Source organism: Bombina bombina, chromosome 1, assembly GCF_027579735.1.
Source record: "Bombina bombina isolate aBomBom1 chromosome 1, aBomBom1.pri, whole genome shotgun sequence".
Lineage (NCBI taxonomy): Eukaryota > Metazoa > Chordata > Amphibia > Anura > Bombinatoridae > Bombina > Bombina bombina.
The window spans coordinates 1,184,561,994-1,184,589,438 of record NC_069499.1 but is presented as its reverse complement, the minus strand read 5'-3'; the positions used below and the strand labels follow the sequence as shown (position 1 = coordinate 1,184,589,438).

Genomic DNA, 27,445 nt, shown 5'->3' with positions numbered 1-27,445 from the left:
TTTACATGTTCTGATTTCACACCATGAAGGGTGACATCCAAAAAATTAATGCTAGTAGATCCAAAATCATGGGTGAACTGTAAACCAGCATTGTTAATATTCAAATACTCTACTTCAAATTTCTCTGCTTCCTCCACACTCCCATCCCAAATAAAGAGCAGATCGTCTATATATCGACGATAATAGACAATTTTGCCCCTTTGTCTGTTTTTATCCCCATAGATGTGGCACAGCTCCCACCAACCCATATACAGGTTGGCGTAAGAGGGAGCAAATTTTGCTCCCATGGCTGTGCCACACCTCTGGAGATAAAAAACACGTTCAAACACAAAAAAGTTGTGTGTAAGGAGGAATTCGGTGACCCTGACAACAAATCTAATGAAATCATCACTGTATTCAGTAGATCTCCTTAGGAAGAAGGCTATGGCTTCCAAACCTAATCTATGTGGAATTGATGAATATAGTGACTTAACATCCACTGATAGCCAGCCATAGCCCTCTTTCCAAGATATCATTTCTATCTCTGTAAGGAGTTGTTTAGTATCCCTCAGTTGACTAAGAAGTTCCCCCACTAGGGGTTGTAGAAGGGAATCTAACCATCTGGATAATGGTTCCAACATTGAGCCTATCCCACTGATGATGGGCCTGCCTTCAACATTCTCCAAGGTCTTGTGTACCTTAGGGAGAAGGTTGAAGGTAGGAATTTTGGGGTTACTGGTATATAGGAAATCACAAGTGCCATCATCAAAAAATCCCCCTTCCATCCCATCATCAATTAGGTGTGAGAGTTCCTTTAAGAACCTAGATGTGGGATCAAAATCTAATATGATATATTGTTTGGGATCATTTAGTTGCCGGAGGGCTTCTTTAATGAAAAACTCCCTATCCATTAGAACAACAGATCCTCCCTTATCCGCTGCCCTCACCACCAGATTTTTATTTCCACTTAAATCCTTAAGCGCTTTTCTTTCTTTGGCGCTAAGGTTACCTTTCGTTCCAAATCCAGAGGTGTATGCCAATTTATTTAAGTCATCCTCCACCTTCCGCTGGAATTTTTCCAGGATGGGTCCCCTCGACTGAATGGGGTAAAATTTGGATACACCTCTGAATCTGGGACCAATGGTATTGGTGTGGGCAAGATTTGTGTCACCACAATAGTTCTCCCTCTGTAGTGACTCCAAGTCCACCACATCACAACATTCTTCAAAAGTTAAATTTACTCTTGATTCCTTAGCTGGATCACCTATATAGATATCTTCAACCAGGTCATTTTTTAAATGCTTCTTTAATGTTAATGTTCTGATAAGTTTGTTTACATCAACTAATGTGGTGAATAGATCAAAGTTATCAGTTGGTACAAAATTGAGTCCCAAGCCTAGGACTTTTTCCTCAACCTTACTCAATGTATGACTAGAAAGGTTAATCACTGGTGTCAGTTGTACTTCCTGCCCTGATATCTCCTCCTGGTTGAGGACCTTGTTTTTAAATGATCTCCACCTTCCCCCCCCCCTTCTTGTCCTACGGGGGGCCTGGAAAAAACCTGTTCAATCTCTCCCCTCTCCCGTTCCATAGAAGTGGCAGTATTGGGTGTGGGGGCATCATTAGCTCTATCCAGATCCTGATATCTGGACTGTCTACCCCTACCTCTTCCTCTGCCACCTGTGTTAGGCTGTACCGGGGTGGGAATTATAGCTCTAGTTTTATTTGAGGTGACTAAAGGTGCTTGTGTATTTTCATCACCTGAGGAGGCACCAGTATTATAATCCTCTTGTGACTCTACCTCACTGTCAGAGAAAGTGACTTTTTTGGGTGTGGATTGTCCCTTCTGACCCCCTTGTCCCTGGGATTTGTGTTTGTTATCTTTCTTGAATCTATATGTGAGTGACCTTTGTTTTCTGTTCCAAATATAGACTCTATTGTTGTCATAATCACTTTGGTCCCTAAGGTATTTCTCATGTTTAATACCCATGATATTATTTTTAGCCTCATTCAAAGTACTTCTCAAAATGCTATCATACTGTGAATATTTGATACATGTGCTGCGTATGCTTAATTCTGACTGCAGTAATTCAATATCAACAGTTATACTTTGTAACAGCTTTTTCTTATAATCTATAAGCATATTAATTAGGCGTATCGAACAGTCTGTTAATATGGCATTCCATGCAGTAATGAATTCCACATCCTCCACAGGAAAAGTGGGGAACTTGGTAATGCGTAGCCCCCTGGGTATAATCCCCAGGCTAAGATATTTTTGTAGTGTCCAAATGTCCCATTTGAGACGACATTCTTTTATCAAGAGAAATTCAGCCTCCTCAAAAAGCTTACTGAGTGGAAGATGGGCCCGATCTGTGACAAACAAAGTCTCAAGTTCAAGTTCATCTAACCCTCTGTCCTCCAGTTTAGAGAGTGAATAAAAATGTGTGGATACATCCAAGCCTTGATTGGCCTCCATGTTGATTATATGTATAAAGCAGCTTTGGTGTGGCAACAACAATAAATTGACAGTGCAAGCTTAGGAATCACTGGGATATTCAGTGTAATATATATAACCACAAGGAAGTTTGCAGCACCTGTGAGCGTGTTATTGTTGTTGCTTGCTTATGTATGAATACACCCCATTGTATATGACACCTGCTCCAAATCACAATGACCCCCAAAAGTTCCGTGTACATATATGTGACCTGCAAACAATGTGCTGATGTAGCGCTGATTCTGGGGACCCACCTTGAACCTTCTTATCTCCAGATCCCCTTTCTCCGAATTCTGTGCATCCACAGTAGCCTGGAGGTCGAGCAGCGGCGTGAGTCCCTACAGCGTCTCAGCGTGTGCACGGTCAATCCGGGACTGTGTGACGTCACAACAGGGGGTGGAAGGATCAGCAGGTGAGGAAAGTCCACGGCCAAAGGGGACCGTTGTTCCAGCGTAGTACTAAATCTTACAGGGGTGATGCACTGCTGCTCAAAAAATGTGAGTACCCGTGCCTTGAGACATATCCAGTCGGCAGCAATAACAAAAAACGAGTAGAGGCACCGGGTAGTTTCACAAACAAAAACGTCCTTTATTAAGGTGATAAAAGACAACAGGAGACACTTCGGAAAAAGCTTTAAACCTCTGGGCAAAGGTGGAGTGGCGGTACCCCACGTACCCTGATGCTGACATGTTTCGGCAAATGCCGTAATCGTAGCTAAAGGGTGTACGCTTAATTACTTATTTAAAGACACAGATCACCTGTGATAGGTTAAAAACTAATATGCTACGTGGGTGACACCCACCTCCACCTATACGTTATACACCTGCCCTAATTTAGGATGTAAAACCATACTATCCACTTTATGCAAATCTTTTTATAACATATATACAAACCAAATTAAATGTGATATTAATAATGTCATTCACAAAACATTCCTTGTCATATATATGTAAATGGAACGGTAAAGAATAAGAAAAAGAGAAATAAATAATAATAAAAGATAAGAAATATATACATTACTGGAGACACCAGAGAATTATTAACATCAGCTTGTACATTTTTGCATTTTTGCATGTATCCATATTGCTCTGATATCTATACACTAGGATACTAGGATAAACTGGAGGACAGAGGGTTAGATGAACTTGAACTTGAGACTTTGTTTGTCACAGATCGGGCCCATCTTCCACTCAGTAAGCTTTTTGAGGAGGCTGAATTTCTCTTGATAAAAGAATGTCGTCTCAAATGGGACATTTGGACACTACAAAAATATCTTAGCCTGGGGATTATACCCAGGGGGCTACGCATTACCAAGTTCTCCACTTTTCCTGTGGAGGATGTGGAATTCATTACTGCATGGAATGCCATATTAACAGACTGTTCGATACGCCTAATTAATATGCTTATAGATTATAAGAAAAAGCTGTTACAAAGTATAACTGTTGATATTGAATTACTGCAGTCAGAATTAAGCATACGCAGCACATGTATCAAATATTCACAGTATGATAGCATTTTGAGAAGTACTTTGAATGAGGCTAAAAATAATATCATGGGTATTAAACATGAGAAATACCTTAGGGACCAAAGTGATTATGACAACAATAGAGTCTATATTTGGAACAGAAAACAAAGGTCACTCACATATAGATTCAAGAAAGATAACAAACACAAATCCCAGGGACAAGGGGGTCAGAAGGGACAATCCACACCCAAAAAAGTCACTTTCTCTGACAGTGAGGTAGAGTCACAAGAGGATTATAATACTGGTGCCTCCTCAGGTGATGAAAATACACAAGCACCTTTAGTCACCTCAAATAAAACTAGAGCTATAATTCCCACCCTGGTACAGCCTAACACAGGTGGCAGAGGAAGAGGTAGGGGTAGACAGTCCAGATATCAGGATCTGGATAGAGCTAATGATGCCCCCACACCCAATACTGCCACTTCTATGGAACGGGAGAGGGGAGAGATTGAACAGGTTTTTTCCAGGCCCCCCGTAGGACAAGAAGGGGGGGGGGGGAAAGGTGGAGATCATTTAAAAACAAGGTCCTCAACCAGGAGTAGATATCAGGGCAGGAAGTACAACTGACACCAGTGATTAACCTTTCTAGTCATACATTGAGTAAGGTTGAGGAAAAAGTCCTAGGCTTGGGACTCAATTTTGTACCAACTGATAACTTTGATCTATTCACCACATTAGTTGATGTAAACAAACTTATCAGAACATTAACATTAAAGAAGCATTTCAAAAAACAGAATTTATGCTTACCTGATAAATTACTTTCTCCAACGGTGTGTCCGGTCCACGGCGTCATCCTTACTTGTGGGATATTCTCTTCCCCAACAGGAAATGGCAAAGAGTCCCAGCAAAGCTGGTCACATGATCCCTCCTAGGCTCCGCCCACCCCAGTCATTCGACCGACGGACAGGAGGAAATATATATAGGAGAAATCATATGATACCGTGGTGACTGTAGTTAGAGAAAATAATTCATCAGACCTGATTAAAAAAACCAGGGCGGGCCGTGGACCGGACACACCGTTGGAGAAAGTAATTTATCAGGTAAGCATAAATTCTGTTTTCTCCAACATAGGTGTGTCCGGTCCACGGCGTCATCCTTACTTGTGGGAACCAGTACCAAAGCTTTAGGACACGGATGAAGGGAGGGAGCAAATCAGGTCACCTAAACGGAAGGCACCACAGCTTGCAAAACCTTTCTCCCAAAAATAGCCTCCGAAGAAGCAAAAGTATCAAATTTGTAAAATTTGGCAAAAGTGTGCAGTGAAGACCAAGTCGCTGCCTTACATATCTGGTCAACAGAAGCCTTGTTCTTGAAGGCCCATGTGGAAGCCACAGCCCTAGTGGAGTGAGCTGTGATTCTTTCAGGAGGCTGCCGTCCGGCAGTCTCATAAGCCAATCGGATAATGCTTTTAAGCCAAAAGGAAAGAGAGGTAGAAGTCGCTTTTTGACCTCTCCTTTTACCAGAATAAACAACAAACAAGGAAGATGTTTGTCTGAAATCTTTAGTAGCCTCTAAATAGAATTTTAGAGCACGGACTACGTCCAAATTGTGTAACAAACGTTCCTTCTTTGAAACTGGATTCGGACACAAAGAAGGTACAACTATCTCCTGGTTAATATTTTTGTTGGAAACAACTTTCGGAAGAAAACCAGGCTTAGTACGCAAAACCACCTTATCTGCATGGAACACCAGATAGGGCGGAGAACACTGCAGAGCAGATAACTCTGAAACTCTTCTAGCAGAAGAAATTGCAACCAAAAACAAAACTTTCCAAGATAATAACTTAATATCTACGGAATGTAAGGGTTCAAACGGAACCCCTTGAAGAACTGAAAGAACTAGATTTAGACTCCAGGGAGGAGTCAAAGGTCTGTAAACAGGCTTGATTCTAACCAGAGCCTGAACAAATGCTTGAACATCTGGCACAGCTGCCAGCCTTTTGTGAAGTAAAACAGATAAAGCAGAGATCTGTCCCTTCAGAGAACTTGCAGATAATCCTTTCTCCAAACCTTCTTGTAGAAAGGATAGAATCTTAGGAATTTTTATCTTGTTCCATGGGAATCCTTTAGATTCACACCAACAGATATATTTTTTCCATATTTTATGGTAAATATTTCTAGTTACAGGCTTTCTAGCCTGAATCAGAGTATCTATTACAGAATCTGAAAACCCACGCTTTGATAAAATCAAGCGTTCAATCTCCAAGCCGTCAGTTGGAGGGAAACCAGATTCGGATGTTCGAATGGACCTTGAACAAGAAGGTCCTGTCTCAAAGGCAGCTTCCATGGTGGAGCCTATGACATATTCACCAGGTCTGCATACCAAGTCCTGCGTGGCCACGCAGGAGCTATCAAGATCACCGAAGCCCTCTCCTGATTGATCCTGGCTACCAGCCTGGGAATGAGAGGAAACGGTGGGAATACATAAGCTAGGTTGAAGGTCCAAGGTGCTACTAGTGCATCTACTAGAGTCGCCTTGGGATCCCTGGATCTGGACCCGTAGCAAGGAACCTTGAAGTTCTGACGAGACGCCATCAGATCCCTGTCTGGAATGCCCCATAATTGAGTTATTTGGGCAAAGATTTCCGGATGGAGTTCCCACTCCCCCGGATGGAATGTCTGACGACTCAGAAAATCCGCTTCCCAATTTTCCACTCCTGGGATGTGGATTGCAGACAAGTGTCAGGAGTGATCCTCCGCCCATTGAATTATTTTGGTCACTTCTTCCATCGCCAGGGAACTCCTTGTTCCCCCCTGATGATTGATATATGCAACAGTCGTCATGTTGTCTGATTGAAACCTTATGAATTTGGCCTTTGCTAGTTGAGGCCAAGCTTTGAGAGCATTGAATATCGCTCTCAGTTCCAGAATGTTTATCGGGAGAAGAGATTCTTCCCGAGACCATAGACCCTGAGCTTTCAGGGGTTCCCAGACCGCGCCCCAGCCCACCAGACTGGCGTCGGTCGTGACAATGACCCACTCTGGTCTGCGGAAGCTCATTCCCTGTGACAGATTGTCCAGGGTCAGCCACCAACGGAGTGAATCTCTGGTCTTTTGATCTACTTGAATCGTCGGAGACAAGTCTGTATAATCCCCATTCCACTGTCTGAGCATGCACAGTTGTAATGGTCTTAGATGAATTCGTGCAAAAGGAACTATGTCCATTGCTGCAACCATCAATCCTATTACTTCCATGCACTGCGCTATGGAAGGACGAAGAACAGAATGAAGTACTTGACAAGAGCTTAGAATTTTTGATTTTCTGACCTCTGTCAGAAAAATCCTCATTTCTAAGGAATCTATTATTGTTCCCAAGTACAGGGGACAGAGAACTTTTTTCTTTGTTCACCTTCCATCCGTGAGATCTGAGAAAGGCTAGGACGATGTCCGTATGAGCCTTTGCTTTTGACAGAGACGACGCTTGAATCAGGATGTCGTCCAAGTAAGGTACTACTGCAATGCCCCTTGGTCTTAGAACCGCTAGAAGGGACCCTAGTACCTTTGTGAAAATCCTTGGAGCAGTGGCTAATCCAAATGGAAGTGCCACAAACTGGTAATGCTTATCCAGAAAAGCGAACCTTAGGAACTGATGATGTTCCTTGTGGATAGGAATATGTAGGTACGCATCCTTTAAATCCACGGTAGTCATAAATTGATTTTCCTGGATAGTAGGTAGGATCGTTCGAATAGTTTCCATTTTGAACGATGGAACCTTGAGAAATTTGTTTAGGATCTTGAGATCCAAAATTGGTCTGAATGTTCCCTCTTTTTTGGGAACTATGAACAGGTTGGAATAAAAACCCATCCCTTGTTCTCTTATTGGAACTGGATGAATCACTCCCATCTTTAACAGGTCTTCTACACAATGTAAGAATGCCTGTCTTTTTATTTGGTTTGAAGATAATTGAGACCTGTGGAACCTTCCCCTTGGGGGTAGTTCCTTGAATTCCAGGAGATAACCTTGAGAAACTATTTCTAGCGCCCAAGGATCCTGAACATCTCTTGCCCAAGCCTGAGCAAAGAGAGAAAGTCTGCCCCCCACTAGATCCGGTCCCGGATCGGGGGCCATCCCTTCATGCTGTTTTGGTAGCAGTGGTAGGCTTCTTGGCCTGCTTACCCTTGTTCCAGCCTTGCATTGGTCTCCAGGCTGGTTTGGGTTGTGAAGTATTACCCTCTTGCTTAGAGGATGTAGAATTAGAGGCTGGTCCGTTTCTGCGAAAGGGATGAAAATTAGGCTTATTTTTAGCCTTAAAAGACCTATCCTGTGGGAGGGCGTGGCCCTTTCCCCCAGTGATGTCTGAAATAATCTCTTTCAAATCAGGTCCAAATAATGTTTTACCCTTGAAAGGGATGTTAAGCAATTTTGTCTTGGAAGACACATCCGCTGACCAAGACTTTAGCCAAAGCGCTCTGAGCGCCACGATAGCAAACCCTGAATTTTTCGCCGCTAATCTAGCTAATTGCAAAGCGGCATCTAAAATAAAAGAGTTAGCCAATTTAAGTGCTTGAACTCTGTCCATAACCTCCTCATACGAAGATTCTTTATTGAGCGACTTTTCTAGTTCCTCGAACCAGAAACACGCTGCCGTAGTGACAGGAACAATGCATGAAATTGGTTGTAGAAGGTAACCTTGCTGAACAAAAATCTTTTTAAGCAAACCCTCTAATTTTTTATCCATAGGATCTTTGAAAGCACAACTATCTTCGATAGGAATAGTAGTGCGTTTGTTTAGAGTAGAAACCGCCCCCTCGACCTTGGGGACTGTCTGCCATAAGTCCTTTCTGGGGTCGACTATAGGAAATAATTTCTTAAATATAGGGGGGGGACAAAAGGTATGCCGGGCCTTTCCTACTCTTTATTTACTATGTCCGCCACCCGCTTGGGTATAGGAAAAGCGTCGGGGGGCACCGGAACCTCTAGGAACTTGTCCATCTTACATAATTTCTCTGGAATTACCAAATTGTCACAATCATCCAGAGTAGATAATACCTCCTTAAGCAGTGCGCGGAGATGTTCTAATTTAAATTTAAATGTCACAACATCAGGTTCAGCTTGTTGAGAAATTTTTCCTGAATCTGAAATTTCTCCCTCAGACAAAACCTCCCTCATGGCCCCTTCAGATTGGTGTGAGGGTATGTCAGAACAGTTATCATCAGCGTCCTCTTGCTCTACAGTGTTTAAAACAGAGCAATTGCGCTTTCTCTGATAAGTAGGCATTTTGGATAAAATGTTTGCTATAGAGTTATCCATTACAGCCGTTAATTGTTGCATGGTAATAAGAATTGGCACACTAGATGTACTAGGGGCCTCTTCTGTGGGCAAAACTGGTGCAGACACAGAAGGGGATGATGTAGTATCATGTTTACTCCCCTCATTTGAGGAATCATCTTGGGCAATATCATTATCTGTGGCATTGCTGTCCCTACTTTGTTTGGACACTATGGCACAATTATCACATAAATTTAAATGGGGAGACACCTTGGCTTTCATACATATAGAACATAGCTTATCTGATGGTACAGACATGTTAAACAGGCTTAAACTTGTCAACAAAGCACAAAAAACGTTTTAAAATAAAACCGTTACTGTCACTTTAAATTTCAAACTGAAAACACTTTATTACTGAATATGTGAAAAAGTATGAAGGAATTGTTCAAAATTCACCAAAATTTCACCACAGTGTCTTAAAGCATTAAAAGTATTGCACACCAGAGCTTTAACCCTTAAATTAACGGAACCGGAGCCGTTTTTACATTTAACCCCTATACAGTCCCAGCTATATGCTTTGCTGAGACCCAACCAAGCCCAGAGGGGAATACGATACCAAATGATGCCTTCTATAAGCTTTTTCAGTGATTCTTAGCTCCTCACACATGCATCTGCATGCCTTGCTCTCAAAAAACAACTGCACATTAGTGGCGCGAAAATGAGGCTCTGTCTATAACTAGAAAAGGCCCCCATCTGAAAAAGGTGTCCAACACAGTGCCTGCCGTTTTTCTAAACAATCCCCAAGATTATAATAACCATTAATAGTTATAATCTGCAAAATATGCCTAGCAAAGCAATCGTTTTAGCCCAGAAAAATGTCTACCAGTTTTTTAAGCCCTTATGAAGCCCTTTATTCTTTTATTTAACTAAGAAAATGGCTTACCGGTCCCCATAAGGGGAAATGACAGCCTTCCAGCATTACATAGTCTTGTTAGAAATATGGCCAGTCATACCTTAAGCAGAAAAGTCTGCCAACTGTTTCCCCCAACTAAAGTTACTTCATCTCAACAGTCCTGTGTGGAAACAGCAATCGATTTTAGTAACTTCTGCTAAAATCATCTTCCTCTTACAAACAGAAATCTTAATCTTTTTTCTGTTTCAGAGTAAATAGTACATACCAGCACTATTTTAAAATAACAAACACTTGATTGAAGAATAAAAACTACATTTAAACACCAAAAAACTCTTAACCATCTCCGTGGAGATGTTGCCTGTGCAACGGCAAAGAGAATGACTGGGGTGGGCGGAGCCTAGGAGGGATCATGTGACCAGCTTTGCTGGGACTCTTTGCCATTTCCTGTTGGGGAAGAGAATATCCCACAAGTAAGGATGACGCCGTGGACCGGACACACCTATGTTGGAGAAATGACCTGGTTGAAGATATCTATATAGGTGATCCAGCTAAGGAATCAAGAGTAAATTTAACTTTTGAAGAATGTTGTGATGTGGTGGACTTGGAGTCACTACAGAGGGAGAACTATTGTGGTGACACAAATCTTGCCCACACCAATACCATTGGTCCCAGATTCAGAGGTGTATCCAAATTTTACCCCATTCAGTCGAGGGGACCCATCCTGGAAAAATTCCAGCGGAAGGTGGAGGATGACTTAAATAAATTGGCATACACCTCTGGATTTGGAACGAAAGGTAACCTTAGCACCAAAGAAAGAAAAGCGCTTAAGGATTTAAGTGGAAATAAAAATCTGGTGGTGAGGGCAGCGGATAAGGGAGGATCTGTTGTTCTAATGGATAGGGAGTTTTTCATTAAAGAAGCCCTCCGGCAACTAAATGATCCCAAACAATATATCATATTAGATTTTGATCCCACATCTAGGTTCTTAAAGGAACTCTCACACCTAATCGATGATGGGATGGAAGGGGGATTTTTTGATGATGGCACTTGTGATTTCCTATATACCAGTAACCCCAAAATTCCTACCTTCAACCTTCTCCCTAAGGTACACAAGACCTTGGAGAATGTTGAAGGCAGGCCCATCATCAGTGGGATAGGCTCAATGTTGGAACCATTATCCAGATGGTTAGATTCCCTTCTACAACCCCTAGTGGGGGAACTTCTTAGTCACCTGAGGGATACTAAACAACTCCTTACAGAGATAGAAATGATATCTTGGAAAGAGGGCTATGGCTGGCTATCAGTGGATGTTAAGTCACTATATTCATCAATTCCACATAGATTAGGTTTGGAAGCCATAGCCTTCTTCCTAAGGAGATCTACTGAATACAGTGATGATTTCATTAGATTTGTTGTCAGGGTCACCGAATTCCTCCTTACACACAACTTTTTTGTGTTTGAACGTGTTTTTTATCTCCAGAGGTGTGGCACAGCCATGGGAGCAAAATTTGCTCCCTCTTACGCCAACCTGTATATGGGTTGGTGGGAGCTGTGCCACATCTATGGGGATAAAAACAGACAAAGGGGCAAAATTGTCTATTATCGTCGATATATAGACGATCTGCTCTTTATTTGGGATGGGAGTGTGGAGGAAGCAGAGAAATTTGAAGTAGAGTATTTGAATATTAACAATGCTGGTTTACAGTTCACCCATGATTTTGGATCTACTAGCATTAATTTTTTGGATGTCACCCTTCATGGTGTGAAATCAGAACATGTAAAAGTTGAGCTGTATAGAAAACCTATAACTAGAAATACTCTCTTACATGCTCACAGCAGCCACCCAAAACAGGTATTTAAGTCAGTCTTGAAGGGCCAGTTCACCAGGGTTAAGAGGAACTGTACCCGGGATAGTGAACACTTCAAGCACGAAACTGAACTCGTTACTAAGTTTCAAGAGAGAGGGTACCCCAGACAGGATATATATAGGGCCCGGGAGGAAGTAAGGGCCATAGAAAGGGCCACCCTACTCAGTGAGAAACAATCTGTATGTGATACTAAGTCTGAACAGTTAACGTTTGTTACTCAGTTCAGTAGGCAATATTACCAGGTGTGTAATATTATACGTAAACATATGACAATGCTTAAGGCTGATGATGAACTTGCACATATTGCCACACAAAAGGTGAGGTTTGCCTTCAGAAGAGGCAAAACCATAGGCAATTATGTAGCCCCCACACAATTGAAACAGGATGAAACCAATACATCCTCTTGGTTAAGGTATAAAGGGGTTTACAAGTGTAGTTTTAGTAGCTGCATAGCATGTGGACATGTAATATTGGGCAATATATTTAGGAGTGCATACTCGGGAGAGACGTTTGCACACAGGGCGCTCTTCAATTGTAGGTCCACATATGCAGTTTATCTCCTCAGTTGTGACACATGTGACATTCAATATACTGGTCAAACGTCTCGACAAGTCAGAACCAGGATAAGGGAACATATAAATGATATCAAGCAAGGCAAACTAACTACCCCCCTAGTGAACCACTTCAAGATAAAACATAACAAAGATCCAGGGACATTGTCATGGACGATTATTGAAGTGGTAAATACACACAATAGGGGAGGTGATAGGGAGAATTTGCTCCTCAAAAGGGAGGTGTTTTGGATACACAGGTTGCACACCAGGGTGCCCAATGGGCTCAATTCTGAATATGACTTGATTAACTTCTGGTGTTAACCTGTGTATTCGTGTCAAAAAACACTATACGCTGATACATATTTATATGCATATCTGTAGATAAATTTCTCCTTCCCCCTAAGTAACTGAATACGTGGGCAAGTAAGTAAATAAACATAGGAATACTATATAGATATATAATCCACCCTTGTCCCGTTTTCTCAGCACATGGTTAGCATATGCAGTCCTGGATGACAGCAAATTTCATCCAATGTATCCTAGTGTATAGATATCAGAGAAATATGGATACATGCAAAAATGCAAAAATGTACAAGCTGATGTTAATAATTCTCTGGTGTCTCCAGTAATGTATATATTTCTTATCTTTTATTATTATTTATTTCTCTTTTTCTTATTCTTTACCGTTCCATTTACATATATATGACAAGGAATGTTTTGTGAATGACATTATTAATATCACATTTAATTTGGTTTGTATATATGTTATAAAAAGATTTGCATAAAGTGGATAGTATGGTTTTACATCCTAAATTAGGGCAGGTGTATAACGTATAGGTGGAGGTGGGTGTCACCCACGTAGCATATTAGTTTTTAACCTATCACAGGTGATCTGTGTCTTTAAATAAGTAATTAAGCGTACACCCTTTAGCTACGATTACGGCATTTGCCGAAACATGTCAGCATCAGGGTACGTGGGGTACCGCCACTCCACCTTTGCCCCAGAGGTTTAAAGCTTTTTCCGAAGTGTCTCCTGTTGTCTTTTATCACCTTAATAAAGGACGTTTTTGTTTGTGAAACTACCCGGTGCCTCTACTCGTTTTTTGTTATTGCTGCCGACTGGATATGTCTCAAGGCACGGGTACTCACATTTTTTGAGCAGCAGTGCATCACCCCTGTAAGATTTAGTACTACGCTGGAACAACGGTCCCCTTTGGCCGTGGACTTTCCTCACCTGCTGATCCTTCCGCCCCCTGTTGTGACGTCACACAGTCCCGGATTGACCGTGCACACGCTGAGACGCTGTAGGGACTCACGCCGCTGCTCGACCTCCAGGCTACTGTGGATGCACAGAATTCGGAGAAAGGGGATCTGGAGCTAAGAAGGTTCAAGGTGGGTCCCCAGAATCAGCGCTACATCAGCACATTGTTTGCAGGTCACATATATGTACACAGAACTTTTGGGGGTCATTGTGATTTGGAGCAGGTGTCATATACAATGGGGTGTATTCATACATAAGCAAGCAACAACAATAACACGCTCACAGGTGCTGCAAACTTCCTTGTGGTTATACCTATACTGACAAGACTCGTAATGGATGCATGCTGTTTTAACTCTGAAAATACCATATTTTCAGCGTTAAAAGACGAACGCACAAACTTGTAATCTAGCTGTTACTTAGAAGCTCCCAATTTAACACTGTTAATAAGATAAACATGGTACACCCACTGAAAGGGGCTGATAGCAGAACCCTCCCCCCCTCCCCTGCATATGAAGAGACCCATTAAACAAACAGAAGCAGTCTGATGTCTGTATACATCAGTATAATCTAAAACTTTAGGACTTGGTTAGGAGTCTGAAAATCAGCACAATGTTATTTAAAAATATGCAAAACTATACATTTTTACAAAAACACACCCAGATGGGCTATATAAATGGATCATCTACAAAACAAAGAAAAATCTAGTGTATAATGTCCCTCTAAAGTCTTGATAAAAGAGGAAGTGAGACACACTATGGGGTCTATTTGTCAAGCTATCAAGTTATGAAGCAGGGGTGTAGATTGTGTTTACTGTTTAACCATACCCCCCAACTGTCCAGATTTTCGCGGGACAGTCCTGACTTTAGGGGTCTGTCCCACTGTCCCGGGTTGTTAGCCATCTGTCCCGCATTGCCCCATGCATTAATTTTTTTTTTTTTTAATTATATTGGGCCCATACTAGCCAAAAGCTGGCTTTTCTCTCCCAGGGTTATATAACTGTTAGATTCCCTATGGAAAAGGAATGGTGTGTGGGTTAAGCAGGAGTAAGAAGGCTTTATACCCTGTGACCTCAGGTAATGGTGACCTCTAACCCCTGGTAGTGATGATGTCTAACCCCTGGTGATAATACTAGCATGCAGTGTAAGCTATGTAGTGTGTGTGTATCTGCATGTATAAGTATAAGCTATGTAGTGTGTGTGTGTGTGTATCTGCATGTATAAGTGTATGTTATTTAGTGTGTGTGTGTGTGTATCTGCATGTGTAAGTGTATGTTATGTAGTGTGGGTGTGTATCTGTATGTATAAGTGTATGCTATGTAGTGTGTGTGTATCTGCCTGTATAAGTGTATGCTATGTAGTGTGTGTGTATCTGCATGTGTAAGTGTATGCTATGTAGTGTGTGTGTATGCTGCATGTGTAAGTGTATGCTATGTAGTGTGTGTGTATCTGCCTGTATAAGTGTATGCTATGTAGTGTGTGTGTATCTGCATGTATAAGTGTATGCTATGTAGTGTGTGTGTATCTGCATGTATAAGTGTATGCTATGTAGTGTGTGTGTATCTGCATGTATAAGTGTATGCTATGTAGTGTGTGTGTGTATTTGCATGTGTAAGTGTATGCTATGTAGTGTGCTACTGTGCATTTTTGCTAACTTTAAAGGCCAGAATCTCGAATATTAATGGGGAATGCAGAGAGCAGTTTTAAAGAATCTATTATTAAATGTCCAATTAAGATAAAAATATTTAGCACTGTCTCTGCAAAGGCTAATTAAATACAGAGCTCACATAGCCATACCAGTGGTTTGAGCTTGTGTTTGACTTGCTGCCTAAGAGTATTCAAATATATGACTTTATTTAGAATTTTATTTATATTACTTTGGTCTTATGATTTTTTTTAAGCCCTGCCCCTGCCCACAACATTTCAAATTTTTGCCGCGGGGAGGCTGTCCCTCTTTTGAATGCTAAAATGTTGGGAGATATGGTTTAACATCCCTTTAAGACATTATCCTAGTCAGACCAATTAGGATACTGGAACAATCCTTGCAGCAGTTTTTGGGACTGATATTTACCTCTATGAGGTAGATTATATTTTGGGTGAGAAAAGAGTTAGTGTGTAACACATCCGTTGTGACAAAAACTTGCCTACACATGGAGGCCTATTTAACAAATGTCTGTCGAACCTGATCTGACAGTGTGGATCAGGTCCGACAGACATCGCTGAATGCGGAGATCAATACCCTCTCCGTATTCAGCATTGCACCAGCAGCTCACAAGAGCTGCTGGAGCAACACTGCCCCCTGCAGACTCGCAGACAATCAGCCGCCAGCAGGGAGGTGTCAATAAACCCGATCGTACTCGATTGGGTTGAATTGCGGCCATTCCTGTCCGCCTCATCAGAGCAGGCGGACAGGGTTATGGAGCAGCGGTCTCCATAATTGCTGTTTCTGGCGAGCCTAGAGGCTCGCCAGAAACACAGGCCCTCAAGCTCCATACAGAGCTTGATAGATAGGCCCCATGGTCATTAGTATGTGAGTGACATAACCCCACCTACAGGAGTGTTAGCGAGCTTGACAGAAATGTGCTTGCACAACTATGTACATACGCGAGTACTCACTGATCTGTTTGGAGCGGGCCCGTTTTGATCGGCTTTGGTACCAGATAGTCATGCCATCAGACTCCAGACGGTATAATCTCTGCTGGCGCCATCCATGCTTAATCTTCCATAACATGGAGCCACGAAGCAAGGTGTTCACATCATCATCATCCGAAAGGGCTGGGGAGAGAGTGGGCATGGGTTCATTTTATTATTCCTAAAACAGATAGCACTATACCCTAATAAAAGATAGCTTCTGTAGTTGGAATAGAAAGCCCTGTATCCCTGGGACAGATACCCCACATTCTTGCAATGATTGGCCTGGTATTGGTATGATAGATACCACCTAATTTGTATGGTGATTGCATATTGCGCCTATGGCATACAACATAAGGACATACAGGTCTGTATCCTAGAGAGCAATAACCCTGTAACCTTATGATGAATGACTCGGTGAATCTGAGATAAAAATATATAGCAGGAGGAGTTCATCTAGGGTCACTCACCTTCTACAACCAATAAAATAATAAATATACTGAATATTGTAAAGGCACATGAAATAATATGAGCTTGTCATATAAAATATTTAATTATGCATAGAAAACAAAACTTTAAGCTATTATTTCTTTGTTTTGTGTATGCTTTTTTTTTTTTACCATACTTTTGTGTAAAAATTGTGGTTGTCCCATGCTTCTTAGAGAGGCCAAAAAAGTAAATTCCATAACCTAGAAGGTTTCCTTCAAAATGCTGCAAATTACTTAAAGGGACAGTCAAGTCCAAAAAAAACTTTCATTTTTTTAAATAGGGCATGTCATTTTAAACAACTTTCCAATTTACTTTTATCAACAATTTTGCTGTGTTCTCTTGGTATTCTAGTTGAAAGCAAACCTAGGAAAGCACATATGATAATTTCTAAGCCCTTGAAGGCCGCCTCTATTTTATTTACTTTTCACAGCAGGGGAGAGCAAGCTCATGTAAGCCATATAGATAGCATTGTAATCACGCTTGTGGCTAGTGGCAGACACTGCACTAATTGGCTAAAATGCAAGTCAATAGATAATAACTAAAAGTCATGTGATTAGGGGCGGTCAGAAGATGCTTAGATACAAGTTAGTCACAGAAGTAAAAAGTATATTAATATAACAGTGTTGGTTTTGCAAAACTGGGGAATGGGTAATAAAGGGATTATCTATCTTTTTAAACAGCAACAATTCTGGTGTTGACTGTCCCTTTAAAGGGACAGTAAACATCTTGTAATTACAAGATATTTCTGTTGTGCTGCTATAAAATAACACATCAGCCAAATCTTAATGTTTTTAAAACAAATTAAGATCCTTTTACTGCTATTAAAGGGATATGAAACTCAATTTATTTCCCCCCCCCCCATTATTTAAAAAAAGGATGTAATGTTAAACAACTTTCCCATTCTCTTGATATCTTTTGTTGAAAATCATTCCTAAAAAGGCTCAGTAGCTGCTGATTGGTGGCTGCATGTAGATGCCTGGTGTGATTGGCTCAACTATGTGCATTGCTATTTATTCAACAAAGGATATCTGAAGAATTAATTCAATTAAATAATAGAAGTAAATTGGAAAGTTGTTTAAAATTGTATTCTCTATCTGAAACATGAAAGAAATATTTTGGTTTTCATATCCCTTTAATTATGCTAGGCTAAAATTTTAGAGTGCATTATTTTGAAGTTGTTATCTGATAAAGCCAATTAGGTACAGATATGTTTGAGGGTTACCCTTGAAAATAAGACATTGCTCAATGATCAGAGCTAAATCCCATGAAAGGGGAGCAAAATAAAAAATTACATTATATTGCAAAGTTGTTTAATTACGCATAAATACTAATTTTATATACAAATCTCAAGGTGTTTACTGTCCCTTTTTAAACCAGCTACACACTCCAGAGTGATTGCTTAGATTAGTGGATACACTCATTTGCGGCTATCAATACTTGAACACATTTGAAGGGCAGTAAACATGTTGTAATTACAACCAAAAGTATGTTAATTAAATCCCTGTAACTTTTATTTAGATAGAGTCTTGTTTCAGATGACATCTGTGTTTAGGTATCCCAATGTATTTTGCTTGGATAACCCTTGTAGCGTTTAGAAAGGTAGAGCCAAGTTTCTACAGGAAAAATAACCCAGCTCTGTGTATTAGGATGACTCAGTGGTGGAGTGTCCAGTCTCTAAACTGACCACAGCACTTCCCCTTTCCTCACAAACTGTTTATATAGAGACACAAACTGTTGCACACCTGGCAAAAACCTCAGATTGGCAAGGAAAGCAAGTTAGGAGTTTGGAAAGTGTAGGCTTGGAGGGGGGGGGGGTAAATCTGGTAAAGTGACCTATGAATTATTAATTAAGTAAGTAATGAAAAACTGGACATGATATGGAACACAACAGTGTAAGCAAATACCTGTGAGTAGACAGCTTATGTCTTCTCAGTCTTGCTAATATTGTAAGGCCCCCACTGTTTTCAGTATAAAAGGCACTTCAGCTAATCCCAAATTTATCCCAGCTTCACACTTACACTGTTATTGTAGGAATGGCAAGGGGTAAATATATACCCTAAAGACACTATACTGCATAGTCTTATATTGATCCCATATAGGTAGGGTTGCCACCCGTCCCTTAAAATACAGAACACTTATAAGTTACACATGCTGCAGGGTGTGCAGGGAGGAATATGAATAGTACTGTCCAGAAACACAATACATTTTCCTCCCTGCACACCCTGCAGCATGTGTAACTCATACGTGTCCAGGAAAACATGGCTGAGGTGGCAACCCTACATATAGGCCTCCATTACATATGCAGCGTCACCCGCAAAAGCCGGCGACGCCGGTTTTTGCGCTGTTTTGGTATCACATATACGGCGTAGCATACAAGTTACGCCCGCATATTTCACCTGTCGATCGCAATTTTTACTCCCATAGGCTAACATGGGACCGCGTCGTAAATTAGTATCCAATATCCAGCGCAAGGCCTTACATGGCGAAAATGGAGAAATCTTACTCCATTTTTACCTCGCCATAAAAGGCAGCCGTAGCAGGCCTTGCACTGAGTATGAGAGCACCATAACTCCCGAAAATGCCTGAAAAAATAAACTAACACCTAACGCACGCGCAATGTCTATCTACCTGTCAACCGCAATCCCCCACCGCAATAACTAATAAAGTGTATTAACCCCTAAACCGCCATAGCCCTCATAGCCTAATAAATTTATTAACCCCTAATCTGCCGCCGCCAACGTCGCCGCCACTAGGATTGAGCTTGCATTCTATTGGCTGATTGCAACAGCCAATAGAATGCGAGGTCAATCCTATTGGCTGATTGGATCAGCCAATCGGATTGAACTTCAATCTGATTGGCTGATTGCATCAGCCAAGAGGATTTTTCATACCTTAATTCTGATTGGCTGATAGAATTCTATCAGCCAATCGGAATTGAAGGGACACCCACTTGGATGACGTCATTTAAAGGAACCTTCATTCGTCGGGTAGTCGTCGGCCAGGAAGGATGCTCCACGTCGGATGTCTTCAAGATGGAGCCGCTCCTCGTCGGATGGAAGAAGATAGAAGATGCCGCTTGGATGAAGACTTCTGCCCGGCTGGAGGATCTCTTCTGCCCGGATCGGATGAAGACTTTTGCCCGGCTGGGTGAAGAAAGCTCAAAGTAGGGTGATCTTCAAGGGGTTAGTGTTACTTTTTTTAAGGGGGGATTGGGTGGGTTTTAGAGTAAGGTTGGGTGTGTGGGTGGTGGGTTTTAATGTTGGGGGGGTTGTATTTCTTTTTTTACAGGTAAAAGAGCTGATTACTTTGGGGCAATGCCCCGCAAAAAGCCCTTTTAAGGGCTATTTGTAATTTAGTGTAGGGTAGGGAATTTTATTATTTTGGGGGGCTTTTTTATTTTATTAGGGGGTTTAGATTAGGTGTAATTAGTTTAAAATTCTTGTAATTATTTTATTATTTTCTGTAATTTAGTGTGTTTTTTTGTACTATAGTTTATTTTATTTAATTGTATTTAATTTTAGGTAATTGTAGTTAATTAATTTAATTTATTTAATGATAGTGTAGTGTTAAGTGTAATTGTAACTTAGGTTAGGATTTATTTTACAGGTAAATGTGTATTTATTTTAACTAGGTAGCTATTAAATAGTTAGTAACTATTTAATAGCTATTGTACCTAGTTAAAATAAATACAAACTTGCCTGTAAAATAAAAATAAACCCTAAAATAGCTACAATGTAATTATTAATTATATTGTAGCTATCTTAGGGTTTATTTTATAGGTAAGTATTTAGTTTTAAATAGGAATAATTTAGTTAATAATAGTAATATTATTTAGATTTATTTAAATAATATTTAAGTTAGGGGGGTGTTAGGGTTAGGGTTAGACTTAGGTTTAGGGGTTAATACTTGAATATGTTAATTGCATTGTGGGGTATGGCGGTTTAGGGGTTAATAATTTAGTTATTACTTGCGGTGTGGGTTTGATGGCGGATATAGGGGCTAATAGTTTAAATAGGCATATTGCGTTGTGGGGGGTTGTCGGTATAGGGGTTAATACATTTAATATTAGTAATGAGAGGGGGGATTGCGGATATAGGGGTTTTATGTGTCGGGCTTATTTTTGGGAGGCGTGTTAGACTTTTACGGGAGATTTGTTATTTTCTTTACTTTTCTTAGGCGCCGGCAGTTTCTAAAGTGCCGTAAGTCACTAGCGACTCCAGAAATTTGTATTTACGCTTATTTCTGGACATCGCTAGTTTATCCGACTTACGCCACTTAGGAAATGCCGGCGCCATATATGTAATACCCCGATGTGCAAGGTGAAATTACGGGCGGTGCCGGTTTCCACGGTTGCACCGAAACCTGCGCCGTATATTTGATCGCGCCCATATTTTGCATTCCAAGAGTTGTGGAGCCGTTTTGTGGTTAGAAGTACAGGTTCCAAATCCCATACATACTGTAGCTTTATACAGTTGGTTTGATTGCCAGATACAGTCTTTCTTACAGATCCTCACAATGTCTCTTATTACCTTGTTTTGGGTATATGACCTTTATATAACCCTCTTGTGCTGTCTGTAACCTTCCCTTTTGGTATAAAAACAACAACTTGTATGCTATTAACACATTTATATGAATGTAGTTTATTGGATAGTTGTATGCCTGATCCTGGATTGTTTTTTTTTTAGTTCAATGAACAGTTAAACAAAATAATTATATATATATATATATATATATATATATATATATATATATATATATATATATATATATATATATACGTATATATTATTATTATTCATTTTGTAAAAAAATGTACAATTTGTCAAAAAAAAAAATGAGAGACAAGAAAAAGTAAAAATATAAAAGCTATTTGCTGCAATTGTGCTTTACCTCCAAATTGTATTGCTAGAATTTTACCCCTGCAGATTCAGCCTCTATGGTTCTAACCATTGCACCTCTCCAGCCATATGTGGTTTAGTTTCATTTGCCCATGCCCTGATGGTAACCTTACACAGAACAGAGGTGCCAGTCTCTGAAACCCTTTATAATACATTCCTAGCTGTACCCAGTCCACTAACTGCCAGCCTCTGCCTGCCATAGAAACAAGTAATCTCTGTCCTAACAAAACTAATGCCAGCCACCTCCTCGCTAATCTGGTTTAATCTTTATCATCCTCTCTGCTAGTTAACCCTATCTGCACCAGCTAATCAAAGTGCTCAGCCACACAGTGGGTTAAAGGCGTCTCCTGTATGTTTAATTTAAGATATGGCTTGTGTTATTTGCACCAATTACTGGAAGGAATTTACAAGGCAGCAGCAACCTCTGTGGTTTGTAAAGTTTATCATTAAACAGTAACTAGCTAAAAAAGCAACATGAGGTAAGATCTTGCTCAATTAAACATTCTCAAGGGTTTTGTTTTTGTTTACAGTTTATGCATTCTTCTATTCTTTCTGTACAAAAAACCACTCCACAATTAATTTAAAAAGGGACAGTTTAGCCCAAAATTTTCCCCCTTTTAATTTGTTCCCAATGATCCATTTTACCCGCTGAAGTGTATTAAATTGTTAACAAATAGCTCCTATGGCTTTATATCGGCATTTGAAATAGCTGATTTTGCCTGTGGTATCCCTACATATATTGAAAATGTATATTCCTAGGTATAGGCTATTGATAAGTTATGTAAACACACCCAGCAGAAGAACTTACACTCACAGCGGGAAAGATAAAGTTCTAAAATGTTATTTTTTTATGTTCTTTCTATGTATTGTATAGAGACAGGGTTAAGATAGGGACGCATTTGAGTGATAAGATAAGAATATCTAATTTCCCTGCAAGCTTAGCCTATGTTGACGGGTTGTGATTTCAAAGAGCAAATTACATTTTCAAAAGGAGCAATTTCTCATAGATTGTATGCTCTGCAGCTGTATAATAAGTCATTGGGAAACCAATTTTACAGTAAACTGTCCCTTAAGTGATACCTGTAATACCATATCCAATTAAAGCATGATTAAAGAGACACTGAACCCACATTTTTTTTTCTTTCGGGATTCAGATAGAGCATGCGATTTTAAGCAACTTTCTCATTTACTCCTATTATCAATTTTTATTCGTTCTCTTCCTATCTTTATTTGAAAAAGAAGGCATCTAAGCTAAGCAGCCAGCACATTTTTGGTTCAGGCCCTGGACAGCACTTGTTTATTGGTGGGTGAATTTATTCACCAATCAGCAAGAACAACCCAGGTTGTTCATCAAAAATGGGCCGGTATCTAATCTTACATTCTTGCTTTTAAAATAAAGATAGAATAAAAAGAGAATGCAGAAAATTTGATAATAGGAGTAAATTAGAAAGTTGCTTAAAATTGCATGCTCTATCTGAATCACAAAAGAAAAAAATTTGGGTTCAGTGTCCCTTTAATGAAATATACCTTTTCTGGATTCAAAGTCACATGACAGTGGATGTGATGTCCTGTGAACTTCCAGCAACTTACTTAGGTCGGAAGATGTAGCAGAGCTTAATGGGCTTAGATATGACCTAGACTGAAACAAATATGCAAAATATTTCCAAGTATATTTGCTTAAAGGGACACTAAACCCAAATTTTTTCTTTTGTGATTCAGACAGAGCAGCAATTTTAAGCAACTTTCTACTTTACTCCTATTATCAATTTTTCTTCATTCTCTTGCTATCTTTATTTGAAAAAGAAGGAATTTAAGCTTTTTTTTGGTTCAGTACTGTGGACAGCACTTTTTTATTGGTAGATGAATTTATCCACCAATCAGCAAGAACAACCCAGGTTGTTCACCAAAAATGGGTCGGCATCTAAACTTGCATTCTTGCATTTCAAATAAAGATACCAAGAGAATGAAGAAAATTTGATTATAGGAGTAAATTAGAAAGTTGCTTAAAATTGCATGTTCTATCTGAATCACGAATGAAAAAAATTTGGGTTCAGTGTCCCTTTAATATTTCACTTCCATATAGGGTTGCTACCTTTCTTGGAAGAAAATACCGACCATGCTCATTAACATAAATTTGAATCAATAATTAAACAGCATAACTCAAAAACTAAAGCTGATTTTAAATGCTTATTTGTTTATAACTAGTATGTATCACACTCAGAAGGGGCTTTCTTTCAATATTTATTCTTTATTTTCTACATTGACATGAACCTGAAAAATACCGGCCGTGTCGGTAAAATACCGGCTGGGTGGCAACCCTACTTCCATATGATTCAAGCCTTCTGTTCATTTTAAGTCATATTAAAAAAGAAATGTAAAAGAATACCGTCACATAATTCATGTGAATGGAGGCATGTTGCACTCTGATAGGAACCTTAGCTCTACACAAGAAAATCAACTAAAAACTTTTATTTAACACCATGCAAATACCTATAGGCTTCCCAAAATGAGTGCCATAACACATATGTAGATATTTCTTTTTCCATGTGTGCATCTGCCCTGGTTTCTTTTTGTTTGTTTTTATTGGCCCAGTGCTTACAATGAAAACAGATGGGGATTTGTTGTGGTGTGTTTTAGTGTGAATTAGCTCCAGTGTCACAAATCTGCCTGTCTTTTGAATAGCAATTTCCCACAAAACGTTTAGAATTCACCTGGTGAAGGCAAAAGGAATCTAAGTTGTTCCTGCAACTATATATAGATCAGGCAATAACATTAAACAACTATATACATGTCAGGCAATAAGTCGCTACAACTATATACATGCCAGGCAATTATTTCCTGCAACTTTATACATGCCAGGCAATTAATTTCTACAACTATATACATGTCAGGCAATAAGTCGCTACAACTATATACATGTCAGGCAAGGATTTCCTGCAACTTTATACATGCCAGGCAATTAATTTCTACAACTATATACATGTCAGGCAATAAGTCGCTACAACTATATACATGCCAGGCAATTATTTCCTGCAACTTTATACATGCCAGGCAATTAATTTCTACAACTATATACATGTCAGGCAATAAGTCGCTACAACTATATACATGTCAGGCAAGGATTTCCTGCAACTTTATACATGCCAGGCAATTAATTTCTACAACTATATACATGTCAGGCAATGAGTTTCTGCAACTTTATACATGCCAGGCAATTAATTTCTACAACTATATACATGTCAGGCAATGAGTTCCTGCAACTATACACACATCAAGCAATGAGTTCCTGCAACTATAGACATGTCAGGCAATGAGTTCCTGCAACTATATATATGTCAGGCAATGAGTTCCTGCAACTATATATATGTCAGACAATGAGTTCCTGCAACTGTACACATTTCAGGCAATGACTTCCTGCAACTATATACATTTCAGGCAATGAGTTCCTGCAACAATAGACATGTCAGGCAATGACTTCCTGAAACTATATACATGCCAGGCAATGAGTCGCTACAACAAAATACATGTCAGGCAATGCGTTCCTGAAACTATATACATGCCAAGCAAATAATTCCTGCAACTATATACATGCCAGGCAATGAATTCCTGCAACTATATATATGCCAGGCAATGAGTCACTACAACTATATACATGTCAGGCAAAGAGTTTCTGCAACTATATACATGCAATGCAATGAATTCCTGCAACAATATAAATGCCAGGCAATGAATTCCTGCAACTATATATATGCCAGGCAATGAATTCCTGCAACTATATATATGCCAGGCAATGAGTCACTACAACTATATACATGTCAGGCAAAGAGTTTCTGCAACTATATACATGCAATGCAATGAATTCCTGCAACAATATAAATGCCAGGCAATGAATTCCTGCAACTATATACATGTCTGGCAATGAGTTCTTGCAACTATATACATGTCAGGCAATGAGCTCCTGCAACTATATACATGTCCATGCATGTCAGGCGGCAATGAGTTCCTGCAACTGTATACAAGTCAGGCAATAAGTTCCTGCAACTATATATATGTCAGGCAATGAGTTCCTGCAACTGTATACATGTCAGGCAATGAGTTCCTGCAACTGTATACAAGTCAGGCAATAAGTTCCTGCAACTATATATATGTCAGGCAATGAGTTCCTGCAACTATATACATGTCAGGCAATAAGATCCTACAACTATATATATGCCAGGCAATCAGATCCTGTAACTACAGTATATACATGCCGGGTAATGAGTGGCATGACAGACAAAAGCCTGTTATTTTTGAAGCTTCACATGATTTTAAACAGTAGTTGCATATATTTTAGGCAGCTTACGATTTGACAATGTGCTTGATTTTGAATAACATTGATAATGTCACAAGCGCTGAAGAAAAACAAAGCTGATAACTGCCTAAGTGCAAAAAAATGCTGCTAGATTACATCAACCTATAAAATACCAAACTTTCAATTATCTATGCAAAAAAGTGAATTTTTCACAATACAATGAAATACATTAGTATAAGTGACACTCAATAGATCATTATATAGATGCCTCCCAACATCTGCCAGATAATTTCCAGGATGTGGGAGGAGAGCTGGGAAGTATGATGTATAGCCCATGTGTACACCTATCAACAGAAAACCTACTAGTTTGCTCTACTGGGACAGAGGAATCTGGGTAAGGAATAGGATATGCAAATGAGTGACACATTGCCCCACATTTTTACCTTCCATTTTAAATTTGCATACAAAATAAATTAAAAAAAATATGGATCAGTAACAACAGATAGGTAAACAAGTGAGCAAAAGAATCAGCACTGGAAGGAAAAATATACTGTTGGTTGTTAACTGTGGTGCTGAGCTGACTAGTCACTTTATGTTATAGTATGACACAATACCTGGGCCTCCATTACATATAGAGCGTTGCCCGCAAAAGCCGGTGACGCCAGATTTTGCGCAATTTTGGTATTACATATACGGCGTAGCATACAAGTTACGCCCATATATTTCACCCGTTGCTCGCAATTTTTACTCCCATAGGCTAACATGGGACCTCGTCGTAAATTGGTATCCAATATCCAGCGCAAGGTCTTACGTGGCGAAAATGGAGAAATCTTACTCCATTTTCACCTCGCCATAAAAGGCAGCCGTGGCAGGCCTTGCGCTGAGTATGGGAGCACCGTAACTCCCGAAAATGCCTGCAAAAATAAACTAACACCTAACGCATGCGCAATGTCTATCTACCTGTCAACCGCAATCTTCCACCGCAATAACTAATAAACTCTATTAACCCCTAAACCGCCATAGCCCACAACGCAATAAGCCTAATTATTAACCCCTAAACCGCCACAGCCCACATAGCATATTAAATGTATTAACCCCTAGACCGACAAACCCCCACAACGCAATAAGCCTAATTATTAACCCCTAAACCGCCATATCACACATAGGCTATTAAATGTATTAACCCCTAATCTGTCGCCGCCAACGTCGCCGCCACTATAATAAAGTTATTAACCCCTAAACCTAAGTCTAACCCTAACCCTAACCCCCCTAACTTAAATATTATTTAACTAAATCTAAATAATATTACTATTAATAACTAAATAATTCCTACTTAAA

General features: G+C 39.9%; 1 protein-coding gene across 1 annotated transcript in view; it reads right to left on the bottom strand.

Moving 5' to 3' along the window:
• The window catches only part of PLCD3 (phospholipase C delta 3), a 319,734-nt gene that overhangs the window by 256,547 nt on the left and 35,742 nt on the right, over nt 1-27,445 (bottom strand). The window contains exon 2 of the mRNA XM_053699833.1: nt 16,415-16,573. Coding sequence (XP_053555808.1) covers nt 16,415-16,573 — 159 coding nt within the window. The remainder of the gene's footprint in view (nt 1-16,414; nt 16,574-27,445) is intronic.